Source organism: Pongo pygmaeus, chromosome 3 (assembly GCF_028885625.2).
Source record: "Pongo pygmaeus isolate AG05252 chromosome 3, NHGRI_mPonPyg2-v2.0_pri, whole genome shotgun sequence".
Taxonomy (NCBI): Eukaryota; Metazoa; Chordata; class Mammalia; order Primates; family Hominidae; genus Pongo; species Pongo pygmaeus.
The window spans coordinates 120,386,070-120,410,842 of NC_072376.2; the positions used below are offsets into that span (position 1 = coordinate 120,386,070).

Here is a 24,773-nt window from a genome sequence, read left to right on the forward strand (position 1 = left end):
CTTTCTCCTGTGCTGGATGCTTCCTTCCCTCGAACATCAGACTCCAAGTTCTTCAGTTTTGGAACTCAGATTGGCTCTCCTTGCTCCTCAGCCTACAGATGGCCAACTGTGGGACCTTGTGATCATGCAAGTTAATACTTAATAAACTCATATACACACACACACACACACACACACACACATATGTATATTCCATTAGTTCTGTCCCTCTAGAGAACCCTAATATACTGCCCATGGCATTCGCTTTCAGCACACACATTTATATATTCTTTTACATAATGCTGGTTAATGTAGGACCCCTAACCTTCACCTCCCTACTCCAAACACATACTCTAAAGCTACATAAATTTGGCTATTATTCCTTGCTTTAAAGCAACATGGTACTTGATATATTCATCCCCTTCACCTCCCAATCTATATTTAGATTGTACTATGTGTCCTCCCACAGCCCACCTTTGGAAAACCTAACAAATGTCTTTGTGATAACAATGAAGTTAAATGAACTGAATTTGCTACCCCTGGATAGAGGGAGTTTGATATGAAAAGTACAGATTATAGCAAGTCACTATGCAATGAAGTACAGTGGGCAAATGCACAACTGGCATCTCTAAGGATGAACTTTGAGCTGAATGTCAGGTATTCACTGGTTTCTCCATGTGCCCTAATGCCTACTGGGATTCAACTTAGTGAGAAAAACAACCAAAAGAAAATAAATGGCTCTCCCTCTCCCTCTCCCTTCTTCCGTCTCCCTCTCCCTTCTTCCGTCTCCTTCTTTTTTCGGTCTCCCTCTGTTGCCGAAGCTGGACTGTACTGCGGTGATCTCGGCTCGCTGCAACCTCCCTGCCTCGGGCTCCTGTGATTCTCCTGCCTCGGCCTGCCGAGTGCCTGGGATTGCAGGCGCCCGCCGCCACACCTGACTGGTTTTTGTGTTTTTGGTGGAGACGGGGTTTCGCCCTGTTGACTGGGCTGGTCTCCAGCTCCTGGCCTCGAGTGATCTGCCTGCCTCGGCCTCCCGAGGTGCTGGGATTGCAGACGGAGTCTCGCTCACTCAGTGCTCAATGTTGCTCAGGCTGGAGTGCAGTGGCGTGATCTCGGCTCACTACAACCTTCACCTCCCAACCGCCTGCCTTGGCCTCCTAAAAGTGCTAAGATTACAGCCTCTACCCCACCGCCACCCCGTCTAGGAAGTGAGGAGCATCTGTGCCTGGCCACCCATCGTCTGGGATGTGAGGAGCCCCTCTGCCCGGCCGCCCCGTCTGGGAAGTGAGGAGTGCCTCTGCCTGGCCGCCATCCCGTATAGGAAGTGAGGAGCGTCTCTGCCCGGCCGCCCATCGTCTGGGATGTGAGGAGTGCCTCTGCCCAGTCGCCCCGTCTGGGAAGTGAGGAGCGCCTCTGCCCGGTCGCTACGTCTGACAGGTGAGGAGCACCTCTGCCCAGCCGCCCCGTCTGGGAGGTGAGGAGCGCCTCTGCCCGGCCGCCACCCCGTCTGGGAGGAAGTGAGGAGCGCCTCTGCCCAGCCGCCCCGTCTGGGAAGTGAGGAGCGCCTCTACCTGGCCGCCCCGTCTGGGAGGTGAGGAGCGCCTCTGCCCGGCTGCCCCGTCTGGGAAGTGAGGAGCGCCTCTGCCTGGCCGCCCCGTCTGGGAGATGAGGAGCGCCTCTGCCCGGCTGCCCAGCGTCTGGGAAGTGAGGAGCGCCTCTGCCCGGCCGCCCCGTCTGGGAGGTGAGGAGTGCCTCTGCCCGGCCGCCACCCCGTCTGGGAGGAAGTGAGGAGCACCTCTGCCTGGCCGCCCCGTCTGGGAGATGAGGAGCACCTCTGCCCGGCCGCCCCGTCTGGAAGGTGAGGAGCACCTCTGCCTGGCCGCCACCCCGTCTGGGAGGAAGTGAGAAGCGCCTCTGCCCGGTCGCCCCATCTGGGAAGTGAGAGGCGCCTCTGCCCGGCCGCCACCCCGTCTGGGAGGTGAGGAGCGCCTCTGCCCGGCCGCCACCCCGTCTGGGAGGTGAGGAGCGCCTCTGCCCGGCCGCCACCCCGTCTGGGAAGTGAGGAGCGCCTCTGCCCGGCCGCCCCATCTGGGAGGTGAAGAGCGCCTCTGCCCGGCTGCCACCCCGTCTGGGAGGAAGCGCTCTGCCCGGCCGCCCCATCTGGGAAGTGAGGAGCGCCTCTGCCCGGCTGCCCCGTCTGGGAGGTGAGGAGCGCCTCTGCCCGGCCGCCCCGTCTGGGAGATGAGGAGCGCCTCTGCCCGGCCGCCCCGTCTGGGAAGTGAGGAGCGCCTCTGCCCAGCCGCCCTGTCTGGGAGGTGAGGAGCGCCTCTGCCCGGCCGCCCTGTCTGGGAGGGGTACCCAACAGCTCCAAAGAGACAGCAACCATCTGGAGTGGGCCATGAGGACGATGGCAGTTTTGCTGAAAAGAAGAGGGGGAAGTGTGGGAAAAAGAAAAGAGAGATCAGATTGTTGCTGTGTCTGTGTAGAAAGAGGTGGGCATAGGAGACTCCATTTTGTTCTAACTAGGAGAAATTCTTCTGCCTTGGGATGCTGTTGATCTATGGCCTTTCCCCCAGCCCCGTGCTCTCTGAAACATGTGCTGTGTCAACTCAGGGTTAAATGGATTAAGGGCGGTGCAAGATGTGCTTTCTTAAACAGATGCTTGAAGGCAGCATGCTCTTTAAGAGTCATCACCACTCCCTAATCTCAAGTACCCAGGGGCACAAACACTGCAGAAGGCCGCAGGGACCTCTGCCTAGGAAAACCAGAGACCTTTGTTCATGTGTTTATCTCCTGACCTTCTCTCCACTATCATCCTATGACCCTGCCATATCCCCCTCTCCGAGAAACACCCAAGAATGATCAATAAATACTTAATAAAAAAAGAAAGGCATTTGGGGAAAAAAAAAAAAAAAAAAAGCCAGATATAGTTGTGTGTATATGTGTATTTCTTCCTCAATTGCATTTTTAAATTCTACATCATAGTATAAAAGAAAAGAAATAAATGAATCTATATATGCTCATTTTAGTCTATACACTATAAACAAAATAACAGTGGTGAAGACCAAAAATTAAGGTCCATGAGGCCGGAATGTTTATTGTTTAATTCACTGCCACATCCCCAGTGTTCACAAAAGTGCCTACCACATATAGCACTAACTATCTGTTAAATTAACTAAAAAGATCAACTAAGTACAACAGAGAAATATGCATGCTTTCATTGGGAAGTGAAGTCATTTATTCAGAAAAGCATGTAACAAATATTGAAAAGGAGGGTGATACCAAAAGAAAGCTATCAAATTAAGGAGGCATTTGCATTTCTTCTTTTGTCACCACCCACCTGTAAGATAAAAATTAACAGTTTTTCAAAAGAAAATTTCTCTCTCCTAAATGAACATAACCAGAATCCCTTTCTGGATGTAGATTTAATTACATCTCACTTAAGTGTAAGGAGAACACTCCTGAAAGTAAAAGCCAGAGGTATAAGAAAATTACTGAAATTCTAGATGCAGAATCCAACATGTCCCTGAACAAGTTTCTTCATTTCTCTGAAATACTTCAAAGGTTTACTATATGAATAAAATTGGGGACAACATATGAAAAGAGCTTAGCACAAAGACGACTTGGAAAACTACCACAGTAATTCAGGTGAGAGATAGTTGGAAGCTAAATTAGGAAAAAAGGCCACTTTCCCCCAAATGAAATAAACAGAACAAGTTATTTTAAAAGACAACATACTATAGATATGTCCCTTATAATAAGGACTCAGCAAATGTTAATTTCTTATCTATCCTTCTTTTTCAAGGATAATCTCCTTGAATGAAACTGTCCAATTATCAGATTGTCTAGCAGGCATAATATAGATTAGTATCCATATACAAGGAAGAGCAATTAGCGCAATCATTAATTAGGTATAAATAAATTAGGAGGAAGGCATTAACTAAGACTACAGAGATAAGACAAGCAATAGCACCAAAGAAAGAAAGAAAATACTACAGTGAACTTCATAGGGACAATAAATAAGAAAATATGCAGCATGGAACCAAACTATGAAGAACTGTGAACACAAATCATCTTTCCTCTTTATTTTATCTTATTTTTATTGACGCATTTTATTTTATTTTATTTTATTTTTTCAGACAGGGTCTCACTCTGTCATCCAGGCTGGAGGGCAGTGGCACAATCATAGCTCTCTGCAGCCTCAAACTCCTGGGCTCAAGAGATCCTCATGCCCCAGCCTCCTGAGTATCTGGGATGTTCCACCACACCTGGTACTTTTTTAAAAATTTTTTTGGAGACAGGGACAGGATCTCACTATGTTGCCCAGGCTGGTCTTGAACTCCTGGCCTCAAGCAATCTTCCTGCTTCAGTTTCCCAAAGTGCTGGGATTACAAGTGTGAACCACCATACCTGGCATATAAATCATCTCAATTCTATAAACAATGAGAAAATCAGTAAGTGTTTTAGAGTGAAAAAAGGGAAATGCTTAGACTACACTTTAGAAAGATGACTTTGTGAATATTATAGGATGGACTAAAAGGCACACAGAACTGGAGGTGTGGTAACCAGTTAGGGGAATATGAGATGGTGTGATCCTAAAATCATACAGTGTCAATTTACCTTCAGTTTTTAACCATCACGGAATAAAAGCAAGATGCAAAGTCCTGTGCATCACAAATACCACAGGAATCTGCATTTTCATTATACAGAATTATGGTTAAAAATCAACTGAACCCTGAATACAATGTGGAATCCTGGATTGAATCCTGGAACAGGAAGAATGTTAGTGAAAAAATAAGTGAAGAGCTGCAAAATTTTCTCAAAATCAAGGTTTTTTTTTTGTTCAAGAAAAACTTAAAATTATCTTCCTCCCTGAAGAAAAAAAAAGAGACTACACGTAGGAAAAGTGTCAAACTCAAAGGACACTATTCTAAACAGGGCCCCAAAGAAGTGATTATGAACTAAAGAGAGAAAGACAGGAAGAAGGTGGGAGAAACCTGTGGCACCCAAAGCAAATTAACCTTAATAATCCCATATACATGTCTGAACTATTTGGAATTTATAGTCAAAGATTAATAAGCCCCATAAAATTATATAAAACGGTATCTATTAAATATGTACATTTTTCTGATTTTATAAAACACTTATGAATCACTAACTAGATATAAAAAAATCAAAACAAATAATAAAACTGTAGAATCATCCCTCAGTATCTGAGAGGAATTGGTTCCAGGACTCCTTGAGGACACCAAAATCCATAGATGCTCAAGTGATATAAAATGGCATAGCATTTGCATACAATCTACACACATCTTCCCATACACTTATATCATCTCTGGATTACATATAATACCTCATACAATGTAAATGTTATATAAGTATATAATTGTATTCTTTTTAAAACTGTATTCTTTTTCATTGTTGTATTAATTTTCCTGAATATTCTCAATCCATGGTTGTTTGTATCCACAAATGTGGTACCCACAGATATAGAACCCCAGATACAGAGGGTCAACTTTCTAACGTTGATATGGCAAATTTCAAGTTAAAAAAAAGATAGATTCAGTATACAAAAAACTCAAACAAAACTACAATCAAAACGAAAAGGAAAAATACTAGAACTATAGTTCCAATAAAAATGAGATGGAGGGGGGGTGGCGCCAAGATGGCCAAATAGGAACAGCTCCAGTCTACAGCTCCCAGCGTGAGCTACGCAGAAGACAGGTGATTTCTGCATTTCCAACTGAGGTACTGGGCGCATCTCACTGGGGAGTGTTGGAAAGTGGGTGCAGGAGAGTGGGTGCAGCGCACCAAGCGTGAGATGAAGCAGGGCGAGGCATCACCTCACCCGGGATGCGCAAGGGGTCAGGGAATTCCCTTTTCTAGTCAAAGAAAGGGGTGACACACGGCACCTGGAAAATCAGGTCACTCCCACCCTAATACTGCACTTTTCCAACGGTCTTATCAAACAGCACACCAGGAGATTATATCCTGCGCCTGGCTCGGAGGGTCATACGCCCACGGAGCCTCACTCATTGCTAGCACAGCAGTCTGAGATCAAACTGCAAGGTGGCAGCGAGGCTGGGGGAGAGGCGCCCGCCATTGCTCAGGCTCGCTTAGGCAAACAAAGCAGCCCAGAAGCTCGAACTGGGTGGAGCCCACCACAGCTCAAGGAGGCCTGCCTGCCTCTGTAGACTCCACCTCTGTGGGCAGGGCATAGCCAAACAAAAGGCAGCAGAATGCTCTGCAGACTTAAATGTCCCCGTCTGACAGCTTTGAAGAGAATAGTGGTTGTCCCAGCACGCAGCTGGAGATCTGAGAACTGACAGACTGCCTCAAGAGGGTCCCTGACCCCTGAGCCTAACTGGGAGGCACCCCCCAGTAGGGGCAGACTGACACCTCACACAGCCGGGTACTCCTCTGAGAAAAAACTTTCAGAGGAACGATCAAGCAGCAACATTTACTGCTCACCAATATCCACTGTTCTGCAGCCTCTGCTGCTGATACCCAGGCAAACAGGGTCTGGAGTGGACCTCCAGCAAACTCCAACAGACCTGCAGCTGAGGGTCCTGACTGTTAGAAGGACAACTAACAAACAGAAAGGACATCCACACCAAAACCCCATCTGTACGTCACCATCATCAAAGACCAAACGTAGATAAAACCACAAAGATGGGGAAAAAACAGAGCAGAAAAACTGGAAACTCTAAAAATCAGAGCACCTCTCCTCCTCCAAAGGAACGCAGCTCCTCACCAGCAATGGAACAAAGCTGGATGGAGAATGACTTTGATGAGTTGAGAGAAGAAGGCTTCAGATGATCAAACTACTCCGAGCTAAAGGAGGAAGTTCGAACCCATGGCAAAGAAGTTAAAAACCTTGAAAAAAAATCAGACGAATGGCTAACTAGAATAACCAATGCAGAGAAGTCCTTAAAGGACCTGATGGAGCTGAAAACCAAGGCACAAGAATTACGTGATGAATGCACAAGCCTCAGTAGCCGATTCGATCAACTGGAAGAAAGGGTATCAGTGATGGAAGATCAAATGAATGAAATGAAGCAAGAAGAGAAGTTTAGAGAAAAAAGAATAAAAAGAAACGAACAAAGCCTCCAAGAAATATGGGACTATGTGAAAAGACCAAATCTACTTCTGATTGGTGTAGCTGAAAGTGACGGGGAGAATGGAACCAAGTTGGAAAACACTCTGCAGGATATTATCCAGGAGAACTTCCCCAATCTAGCAAGGCAGGCCAACATTCACTTTCAGGAAATACAGAGAATGCCACCAAGATACTCCTCAAGAAGAGCAGCTCCAAGACACATAATTGTCAGATTCACCAAAGTTGAAATGAAGGAAAAAATGTTAAGGACAGCCAGAGAGAAAGGTCGGGTTACCCACAAAGGGAAGCCCATCAGACTAACACATGATCTTGGCAGAAGCTCTACAAGCCAGAAGAGAGTGGGGGCCAATATTCAACATTCTTAAAGAAAAGAATTTTCAACCCAGAATTTCATATCCTGCCAAACTAAGCTTCATAAGTGAAGGAGAAATAAAATACTTTACAGACAAGCAAATGCTGAGAGATTTTGTCACCACCAGGTCTGCCCTAAAAGAGCTCCTGAAGGAAGCACTAAACATGGAAAGGAACAACCGGTACCAGCCACTGCAAAATCATGCCAAATTGTAAAGACCATGGATGCTAGGAAGAAACTTATCAACTAATGAGCAAAATAACCAGCTGCTAACATAATGACAGGATCAAATTCACACATAACAATATTAACCTTAAATGTAAAGGGGCTAAATGCTCCAATTAAAAGACACAGACTGGCAAATTGGATAAAGAGTCAAGACCCATCAGTGTGCTGTATTCAGGAAACCCATCTCACGTGCAGAGACACACATAGGCTCAAAATAAAGGGATGGAGGAAGATCTACCAAGCAAACGGGAAACAAAAAAGGCAGGTGTTGCAATCCTAGTCTCTGATAAAACAGACTTTAAACCAACAAAGATCAAAAGAGACAAAGAAGGCCATTACATAATGGGAAAGGGATCAATTCAACAAGAAGAGCTAACTAACCTAAATATATATGCACACAATACAGGAGCACCCAGATTCATAAAGCAAGTCCTTAGAGACCTACAAAGAGACTTAGATTCCCACACAATAATAATGGGAGACTTTAACACCCCACTGTCAATATTAGACAGATCAATGAGACAGAAAGTTAACAAGGATATCCAGGAATTGAACTCAGCTCTGCACCAAGCGGACCTAATACATATCTACAGAACTCTCCAACCCAAATCAACAGAATATACATTCTTCTCAGCACCACACCGCACTTATTCCAAAATTGACCACATAGTTGCAAGTAAAGCACTCCTCGGCAAATGTAAAAGAACAGAAATTATAACAAACTGTCTCTCAGACCACAGTGCAATCAAACTAGAACTCAGGATTAAGAAACTCACTCAAAACCACTCAACTACATGGAAACTGAACAACCTGCCCCTGAATGACTACTGGGTACATAACAAAATGAAGGCAGAAATAAAGATGTTCTTTGAAACCAATGAGAACAAAGACACAACATACCAGAATCTCTGGGACACATTCAAAGCAGTGTGTAGAGGGAAATTTATAGCACTAAATGCCCACAAGAGAAAGCAGGAAAGATCCAAAATTGACACCCTAACATCTCAATTAAAAGAACTAGAGAAGCAAGAGCAAACACATTCAAAAGCTAGCAGAAGGCAAGAAATAACAAAGATCAGAGCAGAACTGAAGGAGACACAAAAAACCCTTCAAAAAAATCAATGAATCCCGGAACTGGTTTTTTGAAAAGATCAACAAAATTGATAGACCACTAACAAGACTAATAAAGAAGAAAAGACAGAAGAATCAAATAGACGCAATAAAAAATGATAAAGGGGATATCACCACCGATCCCACAGAAATACAAACTACCATCAGAGAATACTATCAACACCTCTACACAAGTAAACTAGAAAATCTAGAAGAAATGGATAAATTCCTTGACACACACATCCTCCCAAGACTAAACCAGGAAGAAGGTGAATCTCTGAATAGACCAATAACAGGCTCTGAAATTGAAGCAATAACTAATAGTTTACCACCAAAAAAAGTCCAGCACCAGATGGATTCACAGCCAAATTCTAACAGAGGTACAAGGAGGAGCTGGTACTACCATTCCTTCTGAAACTATTCCAATCAATAGAAAAAGAGGGAATCCTCCCTAACTCATTTTATGAAGCCAGCATCATCCTGATACCAAAGCCTGGCAGAGACACAGCAAAAAAAAAGAGAATTTTAGACCAATATCCCTGATGAACATCGATGAAAAGATCCTCAATAAATACTGGCAAACTGAATCCAGCAGCACATCAAAAAGCTTATCCACCATGATCAAGTGGGCTTCATCCCTGGGATGCAAGGCTGGTTCAACATACGCAAATCAATAAACGTAATCCAGCATATAAACAGAACCAAAGACAAAAACCATATGATTATCTCAATAGACACAGAAAAGGCATTTGACAAAATTCAACAACCCTTCATGCTAAAAACTCTCAACAAATTAGGTATTGATGGGACATACCTCAAAATAATAAGAGCTATCTATGACAAACCCACAGCCAATATCATACTGAATGGGCAAAAACTGGAAGCATTCCCTTTGAAAACTGGCACAAAACAGGGATGCCCTCTCTCACCACTCCTATTCAACATAGTGTTGGAAGTTCTGGACAGGGCAATCAGGCAGGAGAAGGAAATAAAGGGCATTCAATTAGGAAAAGAGGAAGTCAAATTGTCCCTGTTTGCAGATGACATGATTGTATATCTAGCAAACCCCATCGTCTCAGCCCAAAATCTCCTTAAGCTTATAGGCACCTTCAGCAAAGTCTCAGGATACAAAATCAATGTACAAAAATCACAAGCATTCTTATACACCAATAACAGACAGAGAGCCAAATCATGAGTGAACTCCCATTCACAATGGCTTCAAAGAGAATAAAATACCTAGGAATCCAACTTACAAGGGATGTGAAGGACCTCTTCAAGGAGAACTATAAACCACTGCTCAAGGAAATAAAAGAGGATACGAACAAATGGAAGAACATTCCATGTTCATGGGTAGGAAGAATCAATATCATGAAAATGGCCATACTGCCCAAGGTAATTTATAGATTCAATGCCATCCCCATCAAACTACCAATGACTTTCCTCACAGAATTGGAAAAAACTACTTTAAAGTCCATATGGAACCAACAAAGAGTCCGCATCGCCAAGTCAATCGTAAGCCAAAAGAACAAAGCTGGAGGCATCATGCTACCTGACTTCAAACTATACTACAAGGCTACAGTAACAAAAACAGCATGGTACTGGTACCAAAACAGAGATATAGACCAATGGAACAGAACAGAGCCCTCAGAAATAATGCCACATATCTACAACCATCTGATCTTTGATAAACCTGAGAAAAACAAGCAATGGGGAAAGGATTCCCTATTTAATAAATGGTGCTGGGAAAACTGGCTAGCCATATGGAGAAAGCTGAAACTGGATCCCTTCCTTACACCTTATACAAAAATTAATTCAAGATGGATTAAAGACTTAAATGTTAGACCTGAAACCATAAAAACCCTAGAAGAAAACCTAGGCAATACCATTCAGGACATAGGCATGGGCAAGGACTTCATGTCTAAAACACCAAAAGCAATGGCAACAAAAGCCAAAATTGACAAATGGGATCTAATTAAACTCAAGAGCTTCTGCACAGCAAAAGAAACTACCATCAGAGTGAACAGGCAACCTACAGAATGGGAAAACACTTTTGCAATCTACTCATCTGACAAAGGGCTAATATCCAGAATCTACAATGAACTCAAACAAATTTACAAGAAAAAAACAAACAACCCCATCAAAAAGTGGGCAAAGGATATGAACAGGCACTTCTCAAAAGAAGACATTTATGCAGCCAAAAGACACATGAAAAAATGCTCATCATCACTGGCCATCAGAGAAATGCAAATCAAAACCATAATGAGATACCATCTCACACCAGTTAGAATGGTAATCATTAAAAAGTCAGGAAACAACAGGTGCTAGAGAGGATGTGGACAAACAGGAACACTTTTACACTGTTGGTGGGACTGTAAACTAGTTCAACCATTGTGGAAGTCAGTGTGGCGATTCCTCAGGGATCTAGAACTAGAAATAGCATTGGACCCAGCAATCCCATTACTGGGTATATACCCAAAGGATTGTAAATCATGCTGCTATAAAGATACATGTACACGTATGTTTACTGCAGCACTATTCACAATAGCAAAGACTTGGAACCAAGCCAAATGTCCGACAACGATAGACTGGATTAAGAAAATGTGGCACATATACACCATGGAATACTATGCAGCCATAAAAGATGATGAGTTCATGTCCTTTGTAGGGACATGGATGAAGCTGGAAACCATCATTCTCAGCAAACTATCACAAGGACAAAAAACCAAACACCGCATGTTCTCACTCATAGGTGGGAATTGAACAATGAGAACACATGGACACAGGAAGGGGAACATCACACACCAGGGCCTGTTGTGAGGTTGGGGGAGGGGGGAGGGATAGCTTTAGGAGATATACCTAATGTTAAATGACGAGTTAATGGGTACAGCACACCAACATAGCACATATGTAACTAACCAGCACGTTGTGCACATGTACCCTAAAACTTAAAGTATAAAAAAAAAAAGAAAAGAAAACACATCAAGTTGCCATTTAAGTATTAGCTGAATGTAAAAAAATAAAAAATAATTTTAAAAAGGTATGAATTAATATCTATGTCTAGAACTAGAATTTTATGCAAATTTCTAAGAAAACGATACACAACAGCAACAGAGTAAAAGTGAAGAGAAAGGATAGACAATGCATTGAAAACAAAACACAGAGATTCCAAAAGACAGCATCACCTAACAAGTGAAAAGTCCAGCCAATCTAGAATCATAAACTTTCTTGAGCCCATTGCAGAGCAGAGGTGAAAAAAAGCAGTGAGATGAATTGCTTCCAAAGAGTGACAAGTCTCACCACGAAAAGACGAGGCACATGAACTGCTTACCTTCAGCAGAACACGGAAGGAAGAGGTGGCTGCAATAAAGGCAGGTAAGAGGAAAACAGCTAAAATGTCCTTAAAACTTCTAAGGCTGAGTGTAGACTAGTGTGACAGGCTTAGTACAATGGGGGACCGGGGGGTACCAGACACAAGGGGTCCTGCACTCACTCACAAGCACGCCTATGGCAGGTGCTCAAAACATAAATCAGGAGCAGGTCTAGAGACTAAAAAGAGTCTTCCTCAGTGGGGCACAGGCAAAAAACTATGTTCACTCACCAGACCCTTCTTTCATATCCACAAAAGTCTTAAGCTAATGAAAAAGGAAAGGAAACCCTCAAACCTTCCCAGGGTCCTCTGTTTCTGGGCGAGGGGTAGAAGCAAATATGGTCTGCCACAAAGGAGGAGATGAAGGAAACCCTTTTGGGCCCAAGATCCTGCACTCATACAAACCAGGTAGCCAGTACAAAACAGATACAAAACATGCTAATGCATGTGAGAAAAAGAAAACTCCCCTCCAAGTCTCCCAGGGTGAAAGCAGAGATTAGCTGTTACGCAGGGAGGGGAAGGAGCACTGAGAAAAACCCACCTCAAGACTCAGGAGCACAGGTCATGCCTAAGACTGAAGGTGGGCCAGGAAACTGAGAATCATCACCACTTCCCAGTCATGAGCCTAGCATCAAGTGATAAGCCACAGCAGTACGCTGCTGAAAGACAAGCAGGAGGAAGACTCCTTCTGTGGTATAGGCATACAGGGAACACTGAGGATGAAGCAGGAACACTAAGAAAAACTCATGAGCAGGCCAGTCTCCATGCTAAGTACAAGGTAAAAGAGCCCACCACTACAGAAATTTGAAGCCTCTGGTGCATTAAGAATAACTTCATAAGGAATAAGGACAGCCAAATCCAGCTGAGGGCTAAATCAACCTACTACAGTAACAGTATGACAGAAAATGAAACATGCCCATGACATAAACAGTACCTCAATCTCTATTGTACATCTAGACACAGTGTCCAGCATTCACAAAAAATTACAAGATACACCAAAAAAGCAAGAAAAACTACCCACTGTCAAGAGACATGACAAAGAAATCTCAACAAAACGAGATTCAGAAATAACACACATGTTCAAACCATGAGGCAGGACTTTTTTTTTTGAGACAGAATCTCGCTCTGTCACCCAGGCTGGAGAGCAGTGGCACAATCTTGGCTCACTGCAACTTCCACCTCCCAGATTCAAGCAATCCTCAAGATAGGACTTTTTAACTGGATTAAGTTAAAGGATCTAATGAAAAAGTGGACAGCATGCATGAAGATATGAAGAATTTCAACAGAAACATGAATGCTATCAAAAAAAAAGTCAAATAATGACAGAATTGTTTTTTAATGATTATCAGAGTTCAAAAATTCTTTCTATGAGCCTATCAATATATTGGATACAGCTAAGGAATCAGCAAACTTAAAAATCAGTTAGAAATTATCAAAGCTAAAATGTTAACAGAAAAGTGATGCAAGAAACAGAGCATCTAAAAACTGTGGGACAATATATTATTTAACATATGTGTAACTAGAGTCCCAGAAGAAGAGTGAAAAAGGCAAAAGAAATATTTAACATGATAATGGCCAAGAATTTTCAAAAACTAATGAAAAAAATATATATCTACCCAAGCAGGTTGGGGAATTCTAAACAGTAAGAAAAAAGACCTTAATCTACTACAAGACCTAGACACATGATATTAAACCCACTAAAATCCAAGGAGTAACAGAAAATCTTAAATTCAGACATGAAAAAAAAAATCACATAGAGGAACAAAGAAAAGAATTACATTAGACTTCTCATCAGAAATGAAGCAAATAAAAAAAAAAAAGGAACATCTTTAAAGCACTAAAAGAAAAAAAAATCTGTCAATGCAGAATTCTATGCCCAGTGTAAGTATTTTCTAAAAATGAACAAACAGATGAGAAGGCCCCTGTGCCTCCCAGTATGCCATAGACATAACTGAAATCATGATTTCTAACACACTTCCTAGGAGTTAAACACTCATGTCTGTTTCTATCACTTATAATGTAAATCCCTCAAGGATGGAGGCACAGATGATAAATCTTTGCATTACTAGTGCCTAGGGCTGTAACTACAGTGGTGGGCTTTTAATCAATGTGTGGTTGATGATGGATGATGAAAGAATGGATGCTGGGACAGCTTTGGAGAGATAAGAAGGAAGCTACAAGTAGAACAATAAGATTAGAAAAAGAGTGCAGAAGTCAGTTAAAAAGAAACCTAGAAGAAGAGATTGTGAAGCATAAAACCTGCTGGGATGTCTCATTGACCTGCAAATAATGATATCTGATCAGTAAATACAAAGAAAAACATCAGAGCAGTATCAATTTACATTATTTCTATATATTCAGCTACAATGTTTGGATAAAATAAATAAATTAGGAAGGAAAGTCCCACATTATCTACCTGGTAGATATTTTACAATGTGGAAAAACTCAAAGGCTAAACATTTATAACACATTCAGACAAAGAAATTTTTTTAATATATCCAGTAAGATACACTAGATGAAAGAGGTTTATAAGATACACTAGATGAAAGAGGTTTATTACAGGATTTTGTAGATTAAGAGGGGGTTCAAACTCCAAAACCCACAGTTAGGACAGAATGAGGAAAGATGATGTCTCATTTTCTGTGTACCCCTAGGTCAGGACTGAACAGCAAAGGTGGGAATGCATGACAAGGTGACAGGGTAATCACTGACCCAAGACCTCCATCCACATAGAGGTCAGATCCTCTTCAACTACAGTGAACTATGTGACCCTCCAATGAAATGGGGAAAGAGGATTGAGGGTAGTATGAACAAAGCACAAGGGAAAGAAAACTTCTAAAAACCCAGACTAAAGTCTGAAGGAACCCTGCACTTGTTAGTGGGCCTGAGTACCCTGGAGAACCCCAAGCCTCTTCATGCCTCCATATGCGCAGGCACCCAAAGGTCCTTATGTCCTAGAAACTTACATCCTCCACAGGTCCCTCTCTAGAATCCACCCATAAGGAAATCATCATGTTATCACAAGGAAAATGTGGGCGCTCTAAATGTCTAAGAAAAGTTAACTACTTTGTATACCTCAAATTGAAAAATATAATACTATCAAGTTACAGGACTGAACAATCACGGCTGGATTTTCTGTTAGGTATTTTTCTGTGGTAAAATTACTGGTAAAGTACAAGACTGTTTGACTCCTAAGCCTCCTGAGGTTTATACTGATGGGGATAGTTCACATACTGTACATTCACGGTGCTGCCCACAACACCTCACACACTGACATACAGACACAGAACACTGTTGGCAGTTTGAAGCATTTAAAATATAAATGTTACTCAACATTAACACCACCATTTTTTTTGAAGGGGATAGATTATGAGACAGATATAATTTTTCTCTGATGATTCCTTCTTTCATCCTCTCTTACCCGTTCCTGTAGAAGTTCCACAACTTGCTGGACACAGTCATTTACATCACAGGAGTCTGTTTTCAGCACCAACTCAGGGGCCTCTGGCTTTTCATATTCAGAATCGATCCCAGTGAAACCTGCAAAAGGTACCAGATTATAATAGAGTAGGGTGGAAAATAAAATTAAAATAGTTGATTTTTTCAGTGCAGATCTCTGCTACGTTGAAGTTAGTATCTGCGCTGTCCCCCAAACCACAGGGCTATAGTAATGAAGCATCTTTCTTGGGAGATTTCTAATTAAACTTTTTTTTTTTCCTGCACTGGGGGCCATTTTAAACTGTAAAACTACCCAAAATACCACAAAAATGTAAAAAATGTGACACCAAATAGGCTGCAAAAAGAATAATTGTTTATGGTTTGAGAACTAAAACCAGAAGGCAAAGTGCTGTCTTGTTTATTTTTGCTGGGAACTGTGTCAGGTGTGTCAGATGTGTCACACTGACCATGAAAGTGCCAGGAGTATTGATGTGGAGATTACAAATAAATTTTGTCAAGTAGGCAAATTCATAAATATCGAATCCACAAATAGTAAGAATCAATTCTACTACTTTTGTCACCTTTCTTCTTTTCTGTCTTAAGAAAATGCCCAAGCTGCCTGTGAAGATGTACGGAATTAATACCAGGTGATCCAAGGCATCTCAAGTTCTCTACAGGACATGGACATAAAACCAAACCTGAAAAGATTATTTTTTTCCCAATGCAAAAACTAACACTAAGTCAATCTGTCCAGTACATTCACAAGAATTATCTGTGGCCAAATTGAAGCTCTGCGGCTTCTTCTGCCATCAGATAACAAGTGTTAAGACAAATGAACTACTATTTACTTAAACTAAACATAATTTAGTTTAATTTAGTAAACTAGTAAATAGATCACAAAATAAATTACACAATCAAATATAATTTTAGTATTAACCACTATCTAGATTTTTCCTACAGTATATGTGTTACCATATAACTGCTAAGAAAAGAGCAAATAGACAACAATTTCCCAGAGAGGGTTAGCCGAGTTAAAGATATGCTATTCCTATCTTATACCCCTGACCTTACCCCACACATAAGTCATTCAAGGCTTGTCTATCTTGGAAAGCTTAGGTCATTCTTAGGTTAGAATGGTACACATGAATTTAAAATCATTACCATTAATATTAAGAAATACAGCTAGCAAAAGAGTTCAAAAATATATATTACAAACCTACAGCCCACTTATTTCATTTTTTTCTATTTCCTATTTCTAAGCATCCCCTGCAGCCCTGAACTCAAGAAAAATTTCTGCATTACCGGTACTCCCATTTAGCAGTGGGTCACAAGAAAATGGCTGGGAAAAAAATAATAATTCTGATTAAGAGAACACTAACTGTTAAGCTCTGATTCTCAAATGCGGTGATATACTGGAATCACCAGGTACCACCCCGTGAGATTCTGATTTCACTGGTCTGGGGTACAGACAGCCTTGGCACTGGATTTTTAAAAGTTCCCAAGGAAATGCTTACATGCAGCAAAGCTTGACAAGCACTGGGTTAGAAGAGGTGGCTTAACATTTTAGAAGCCCTGGAGTTCTCCTACTAGATAACTTATCCATAAGTGATTACAATAATAAATGTAAATTGTGAGAAAAAACATATTTAAGTAGATAATAAAAACTACCTTAGGTAGTCATCACGAAAATAATTGAGATAACAGAATGGTTGACACAAGGATATACTGACTGTCCAATAAATGTCATGTAAAGGTCTATAAAAGCCTGAGGCCCCCTGAATATACACAATCTTGTCTGTCCTGGAATGTATGCCATTACAGCCTTGAAATAGAGTTGATAGGGAACTTGCTAAGCATCATTTACAAGTAAAAGCTTTTTAAAAAAATAAGCAACTCTACAATCAGGAACTCCAGCACCATGGCAAACCTAAATATCAGTGTATGCATACAGACACACACACACACACATTACCCTAAGGAACATTTTATCAACCTCTACTCAGGGGAATGTAGTCAACAATTGAGAAAGTAAACAAGAAACTGGACTAATACAAACACACTCCCAGTTACAGAGTACAAACTGTAAGAGACCCAAGAGCATTGTGGACAAGGTCTTACTCATCTTTGAATACCTGGCACCAAACATATACCTTGCAAATAGAAAGCTGAGGACTAAACTCTGATTTTTTCTCTTGCCTAAATTCCTATCTAAGGGGTCTGGGGAGTCATGCCCTACAAACCATAAATTTTCATCAGATAGGTTTTATTTAACCCTATATATCATGACTTCTTTTCCAACCTGACTCTGGCATAACATTGCAAGACAAGAAGAAAATCAAAATATTTTCCTCAAAACATGTTTCTTTGCCATACTTTGAAATGACCCTGCAAAGCTGTTCTTTGTGGGGGAAAATTTGCATCTTTAAAGAATCTTTATTAACAAAACTATATTTTTTTCTTCCAGATCCTCCCAATCCTAAAGAGATTAAGATCTGAATGGGAAACATTTGTCATCTATTGTCTCTAAGGGTAGCCACTGTAAGACCTCAGAAGAACCTTGGTCTCCACAATCTTTATCTTAACCTGAACATTCCCTTTCTATCAATCCCAGTTCTTTAGACAAACTCAACCAATTGTCAACCAGAAAACGTTTAAATTCACCTATAGCCTAGAAGCTCCCCCCACCACCTGGCTTTGAGTTGTCCCACCTTTCTGGACCAAACCAATGTATTTCTTAAATGTATTTGATCGATGTCTCATGCCTCTCTAAAATGTATAAAACCAAGCTGCACCCCAACCACCTTGGGCACATGTTCTCAGGACCTCCTGAGGGCTGTGTCACGGGCCATGGTCAATCGTATTTAGTTCAGAATAAATCTCTTCAATTTTTTTTTTTTTTTTAGACGGAGTCTCGCTCTGTCGCCCAGGCTAGAATGCAGTGGCGCGATCTCAGCTCACTGCAAGCTCTGCCTCCTGTGTTCACGCCATTCTCCTGCCTCAGCCTCCCGAGTAGCTGGGACTACAGGCGCCCGCCACCATGCCGGCTAATTTTTTGTATTTTTAGTAGAGACGGGGTTTCACCGTGATAGCCAAGATGGTCTCGATTCTCTTTAAATATTTTACAAGAGTTCAACTATTTTTGTCGCCAAAGCATTGGCAAATGTGTGTTGAACATTCCACTACCACTCAACCTTCTCATCCATCCAACAAGTATTAACTATGTGTGTGACAGGTATATGCTTTGGGCAATGTACTGTGCTAAATTCTAATCACACAAAAATGTTCACTATGATCTCCCTGCTCACAAGTAGCTTACTCCAGCCAGGATGACAAACCTTCCTCCCTCACCAATCCATTCTTTCAAAAACAACAAAATCAACTACAATTAAAGTAAGTAAAAGGTTTAGACTTTATTTAGGATCCTGGACACACCATTTTGCTTTTCTGTGCCAAATTTCTACCCAAAGACTGAAGTGAAAACTGGCCATTGAGAGAGTAATATGGGAGCTGAAGGGCTAAACAGGTTTTCCTCCAATTGTCACAAATTAGTCTGGTCAAGCAGCCTGATCTTTCTGAGTCAAGAAAGTAACAGCTTAATGGGGTAGAGGGTTGACAGGCAGCAGTCCTCATCAAGGAGGTGATTCTCCATAGTGGCATTACCAGAGGTCAGCCTTGCCCATGGAACTAATGTTACCACAGCAGATGGAACCTGACCCAATTGCCAAAGCATTCCCAGGTCCAAATACAGAAGAACCCAGAATAACTACCATTTTCCTTCCCACTCTATCTTTTTCTTTTCAGGGCCAGAAACTGAATGCCAAAATCTATCACTGAGAGAGCTCCTGGGAGTTCCTGTGACAGTCTCAGCCTATCACATTCCCTGATGGGAAGGCAAACTTAAAAGTTACCTGCATGACTCACTGATCCCTAAACAGCGGTATCTTTAGTTAGTTTTGTTTTTTTTGTTGTTGTTTTGTTTCTTTTTCTGTTTTGTTTTGTCTTTGCCAGCAAATCCTTTGTTTCTGTTAACAATTATAGAACAGGACAAGTCAAGGGATGTCTACAAGATAAATAGTATGATTAATATCAAAGGCCAGAGCAGAGTTGGGTTCTAAATTTCTCCCTCAATGTCTAAATGTCCATCACAGTTGAAACTCTGGGAAGCAGATTATAAAACCTAAAAAGCAAGGTGTAGAGCTGTCCCTTGGTAATCATACAGATTTGTTCCAGGACTCCCTGTGAATACCAAAATGTGAGGATGTGCAAGTCCCTTACATAAAATGGTGTACTATTTGCATATAACCTATGTTAATTCTCTTATATGCTTTAAATCATCTCTAGATTACTTATAATACCTAGTACAATGTAAATGTTATATAAATAGATGTTATACTATATTTGTTATTTATACTATTTTTTAATTGCTGTATTATTTTATATTGTTTCTTCTGGAATATTTGCAATTCACGATTGGTTGAAACCACGCATGTGGAACCCACAGATGTGGAGGGTCAGCTGTATATATTTTAATAGAATCAGTGATATGTTAATTCAATCTAATTCAACAATAGTACATGAGAAGAAGGGACCATTCCAAGGATTGTAATAAAGTACAAGGCATTATCCTTGTCATCAAGATGCTTATAATTCAGGCATTTTTTCCAATAACTATGGGATTTCCTCCATTTTCCCTGGAACAAAGAAAGTAGAATTGGTGGCAGCAGGCAACTGATGTCCAACTTAACGTTAAGCACCTAATTTTATCAAGTAGGTTTTCGCCAACTCCCGAGCCCCAACGCTGGCTAGTGAACAGGATTCCAACAGGATCAACAAGACTCATTTAGCCAAGCACCAGGCACTGCTGCTATGCCTGAGGGATAGAACAGTGTAATAAGACTAAATTCTCTCCTCAAGGAGCTCCAAGTCACTTTAACACTTCCAATCTCTTAGAAAATATCAATCCTAGATATGGGAACATAAAATATCTAAGCAAAGTGAAACCTGGAAGAAAATATTACTGACCTTTAATTTCTCCTGCCCGGGCTTTTTTGTAGAGTCCTTTGACATCTCTCTGTTCACAAACATGCAGAGGAGCATCAACAAATACTTCAAAAAACGGTAAACTTGCACCCTCATGAATTTGCCTTGCATTGTTGCGATCCTTAAAAAAAAAAAACAATAAAAAGTGATCACACAAATCACAAAGGTATTATATTAATATTAAAGATGAGTAAAAAGTGCTTCTCACCCAATTTAGTGGGAAATAGACAAAATTTATGTTTTTGAATATAAACTGAAACAAAAATCCAAGAAATTATTAGGTTAATTCCTATTATTCATGACAATTTTAAAAGGCATACTGTTCTACTAACCCAGGATATTGGGGAGTTACAGAAGGAAAACCATGAATGCACCACAAACTCTTTCACTCAAATTCTACGTGGATCCTGAGCCAAAGCCCAGCTTGAATGCAGGTGTCATCAGGCTTCTCTCTAATATCACATTCAAACCCAGCCTGAGCTGGCATGAAAGCAATTTCACAAAAAAGATCCATCCAGAATCCTGAGGCTAGTTTACTTCTTTGCCAAATGCAAGCCCCCTGCAGCCACTTCTCCTCTCTAACACTCCCCAAACTTAACTTTTCTGCTCCTAACTCCCAACTCTCTAGTAACCACCCTTGCAGCTCCCTCTAAGTCCTCTCCACTCCGTCCTTTGGAACAATGTTTCCTCTGTAAGTCAACCTTTTCTTCTTTATGGTCTTCAAAACCTGATTCTCCCTTTGCTCCACATTTATACTCCATTAATCAAAGTGCAGTTGCCAATATTTTCAAAGCTGGTCCCTGCAATTTCTACCATCCTTTTTCCACACAGCTCATTTCAGCATTTGCCATCTTCCTTATAGTCCCTCTGACAATCCTCACCTACTTCCACTCTGACCAGATTACCACACTTCATGTTTCAAAACAAAACAAAACAAAACAAATCTCCAAGCATAAGCTCTCAATCTCTTCTCTTTCAAGCAAAATCTCTTCTCTGTCATATAAAATCTCTTCTCTGTCATACAAATTTATCTACATACTAATGATCTTTTTCTCCCTGCCACTCCTACCTTCACATACTAGGAATTCCCTCCCCTTTCACGGCCTCCTACAGGACCTTGTTCAACCCATTCTCTCTACTCCACCTGAAATCTTCAGCATTCCCCCTTTGCTGGGTTCCCTGACCCCCAGCAACAAACAAGTACAAGTCCATTTAAAACAAATGAACTGCTAAGGGAAGTTCATCCATTTAAAACAAAAGAACTGCTAAGGGCAGTGGTGTAGCACGCTTACAGTCCCAGCTACTTGGGGAGGCTGAGGCAGGAGGATCACTTGAGCCCAGGGGTTCCAGGCTGTAACATACTACGATTGTGCCTATGAATAGTCACTACACTCCAGGCTGAGTGACAGAGTGAGATCTTGTCTCTAAAAAAATTTTTTAGCGTAATGAACTAACAAATCATATAAAAACTTTCCCTTAACCATAGGTACTTTTCAGTATTTAAAACACCAGGCCTCGTTGCTGCTTTCCCACTGCTATGCCTATGGATGCCTATAATGTTATTCCCAGATCTTTCCTAGGCAGACTCCACCTGGGCTCCTTCTATTTCACCCATCCCTTAACGCTGGAGTTGCCCACACTCCCGTCACAGCCCACTGCTCACCTTACATAGTTCTTGAGCGTTTCTCTCAAGTGCCTTCACAATATAAACTACAACACATATATCAACACTGAAGCTTGAACCCTGACCTCTGTCCTGAAATTAAACACACATGTCCAAATTCTTCCTATGTCCACCTGGATATATCACAGGTGCCAAAAACTAAGCACGTCCAAAACTAAATCCAGTCCCTTTTCTCTCAAGTTTGCATTCTCTCATATGCTTCCTAAATCAAGGAAGACCACACTACACACCCACAATCCTAAGAGTGGTTCCTTCCCTTTCCCATACATTAATTCAGTCACAAAGTCCTTCGGATGTTACTTCTAAATATTACACCAACCCAGTTTGCAATCTTTCCCTATTCCTTAGTTCAACCTCACTTCTCTTGTCTCAACAACCTCAACATATTACAGATCTTCTGGCTTCTAACTCGGATCTGCTCAAAGCCATAATCTACACTGTGGCAAGGATGCAAATCTGACCATCTTACTAAACTCTTCAGAGACTCCCTGCCACTACTGGGGTAAAATCCAAGTTTCTTAATATGAGGCATCACCCCTACACCTGGCCCCACCATTCTCAGTCTTGCACTTGATGCTCTATTAATAATACCTGCCTGGTCAGGCTGTTTCTACCTCAGGCCTCCCCCACGCCATAACCCAACCCCTACCAGCAACACTCAACCCCTCTCTTCTGGATAAACCAATGTGCTTCCTCACAGCACATCTCCATGGTGACCTCCTCCAGGAAGTCTTCACTGCATGCTCAGGCTGATGAGGCCCCTTGCTTTCTCAGGGTTCTCTGAATACTCACTATATATGATCATAGATCTTATTCCAGTATATTACAATCATCTCATTAGCTTTACAAGTTTGGTGTCTGGAATAGCAATTAAGCTATGATCTTACTATTCTAACTATCCTTTTAAAGGAAAGTGTACCGAGTTTCTATCCCTGGCTCTCATCTTATTATATACACTTCCGTATCTAATCGTCCTCATCTAGGTTTCAACTAATAAAGTTAATGATTCCTAAATCTAGATCTCAATCCTATGCAACTTTCCTAAATTCTAAAACCAGTTTCCTAAATGGCCCAGTGATAATCTCCATTTAGACTAACTCCACTAGCACTTCAAACGTAACCCACCAAAAATGAAATACGCATGTCCTCCCCTCCTATCCTGTACTTCATAACTCAATCACACCAACCTTTATTCAGAAAGCACCATGCTTCATTCTGCTCCCCCACAAAATCAGCAGTCAAGCAGGCACCAGGTCTTACTGATGCTATTCAAGCTTCAAGAGACCTTAAATATGCCCCCATCTTTATTAGTCCCATTGCTGCTGCTCAAGTTCACATCCTCTTCCCGAAGGAGCTGGTGCTACGGCAAGCCTCCTGGCTAGTCTCTTATCTCCAGACCATTCTCATTCCAGGCTTCAAGGATGACCTCACTCAAATGCAAACCCAATGACACCAATCTCTGTTACAATCTCAAACTATTAACTCCTTTTGGGGCAAAATCCTTTCTGAGTAGTCCAGAAGTCACCACCTAGCCTCTGCAAATTGATCAGCTCCATCTCCCCTCACAATAATCCTTCATAGCAGTCATACCAACCTACCTACAGTTCCCCAAAAAACCAAATTCTCACATTCCATTGAGCATACTGTACTGTCTCCTCTGTGTGAAATAGCTTTCTCCCTCTGGTCTAACTAGTATACTCTGATTCATACCTTCGTGACTCATTTCAAGCAGCAGCTCCTCTGTGAATCTTCCATAACACCTTTCATATATATTTACTTCATCACTTGCCTCAAGATATTGTAACTCTTCACATCTCTGCATTCCCACCAGACTACCAACTCCTTAAGAATAGGAACTATCAGGTTAATTTTTAGAACCAATATGCCCAGTTCAGTGGTTGACATGGAAATTCCCAATAAACATCTCTTGAATGAACAAATATAATCATGACTATACAGAAAAATACACATGTCCTGTATTACATGTTCCAATCCAAATATTTTCATGGATTTTCAGATGCCCTAAACATAGTCCAAACCTCATTATTAGTGCTTTTATAGATGAGGTCAACAAAGATTTTGCTCCACACTACACAAACAAGGGGGCCACAAAGCAGATCAGCACATACTCTTAGATACCCAGGTGTCAGCTGATAGCTCTCCATAACAGGTATTATAGACCTCCCCCTTTTCCGAGAGCTACAAGATTCCCACCAGAAGGTATAAGAATGCCAATATCATATTTTTATGAAAACTGTGTATATCCAAGGATTCAGGAACTCTAACTCTTACTATGCTCCTATTATTTATACATTTTTAAACTGATATATTGGCAATGACCCAGGGGTTTCAAGAAATGGTTTTAAAGAATGTTTTAGGACTCCTGCCACGGTTCAATTAAGCGAACCTGTGTAAATAATACTCAATATAACACTTATCCATAATTCTTACAGGT

General features: G+C 41.4%; 1 protein-coding gene across 3 annotated transcripts in view; it reads right to left on the minus strand.

The window, feature by feature from the left end:
• Nucleotides 1-24,773, minus strand: part of PAPSS1 (3'-phosphoadenosine 5'-phosphosulfate synthase 1) — a 114,061-nt gene that overhangs the window by 60,104 nt on the left and 29,184 nt on the right. For all 3 annotated transcript variants that reach the window (XM_054486655.2, XM_054486656.2, XM_054486657.2), the window contains 2 exons: nucleotides 20,617-20,755; nucleotides 15,578-15,696 (listed from right to left, as the gene is read on the minus strand). In XM_054486655.2, coding sequence (XP_054342630.1) covers nucleotides 15,578-15,696; nucleotides 20,617-20,755 — 258 coding nt within the window. The remainder of the gene's footprint in view (nucleotides 1-15,577; nucleotides 15,697-20,616; nucleotides 20,756-24,773) is intronic.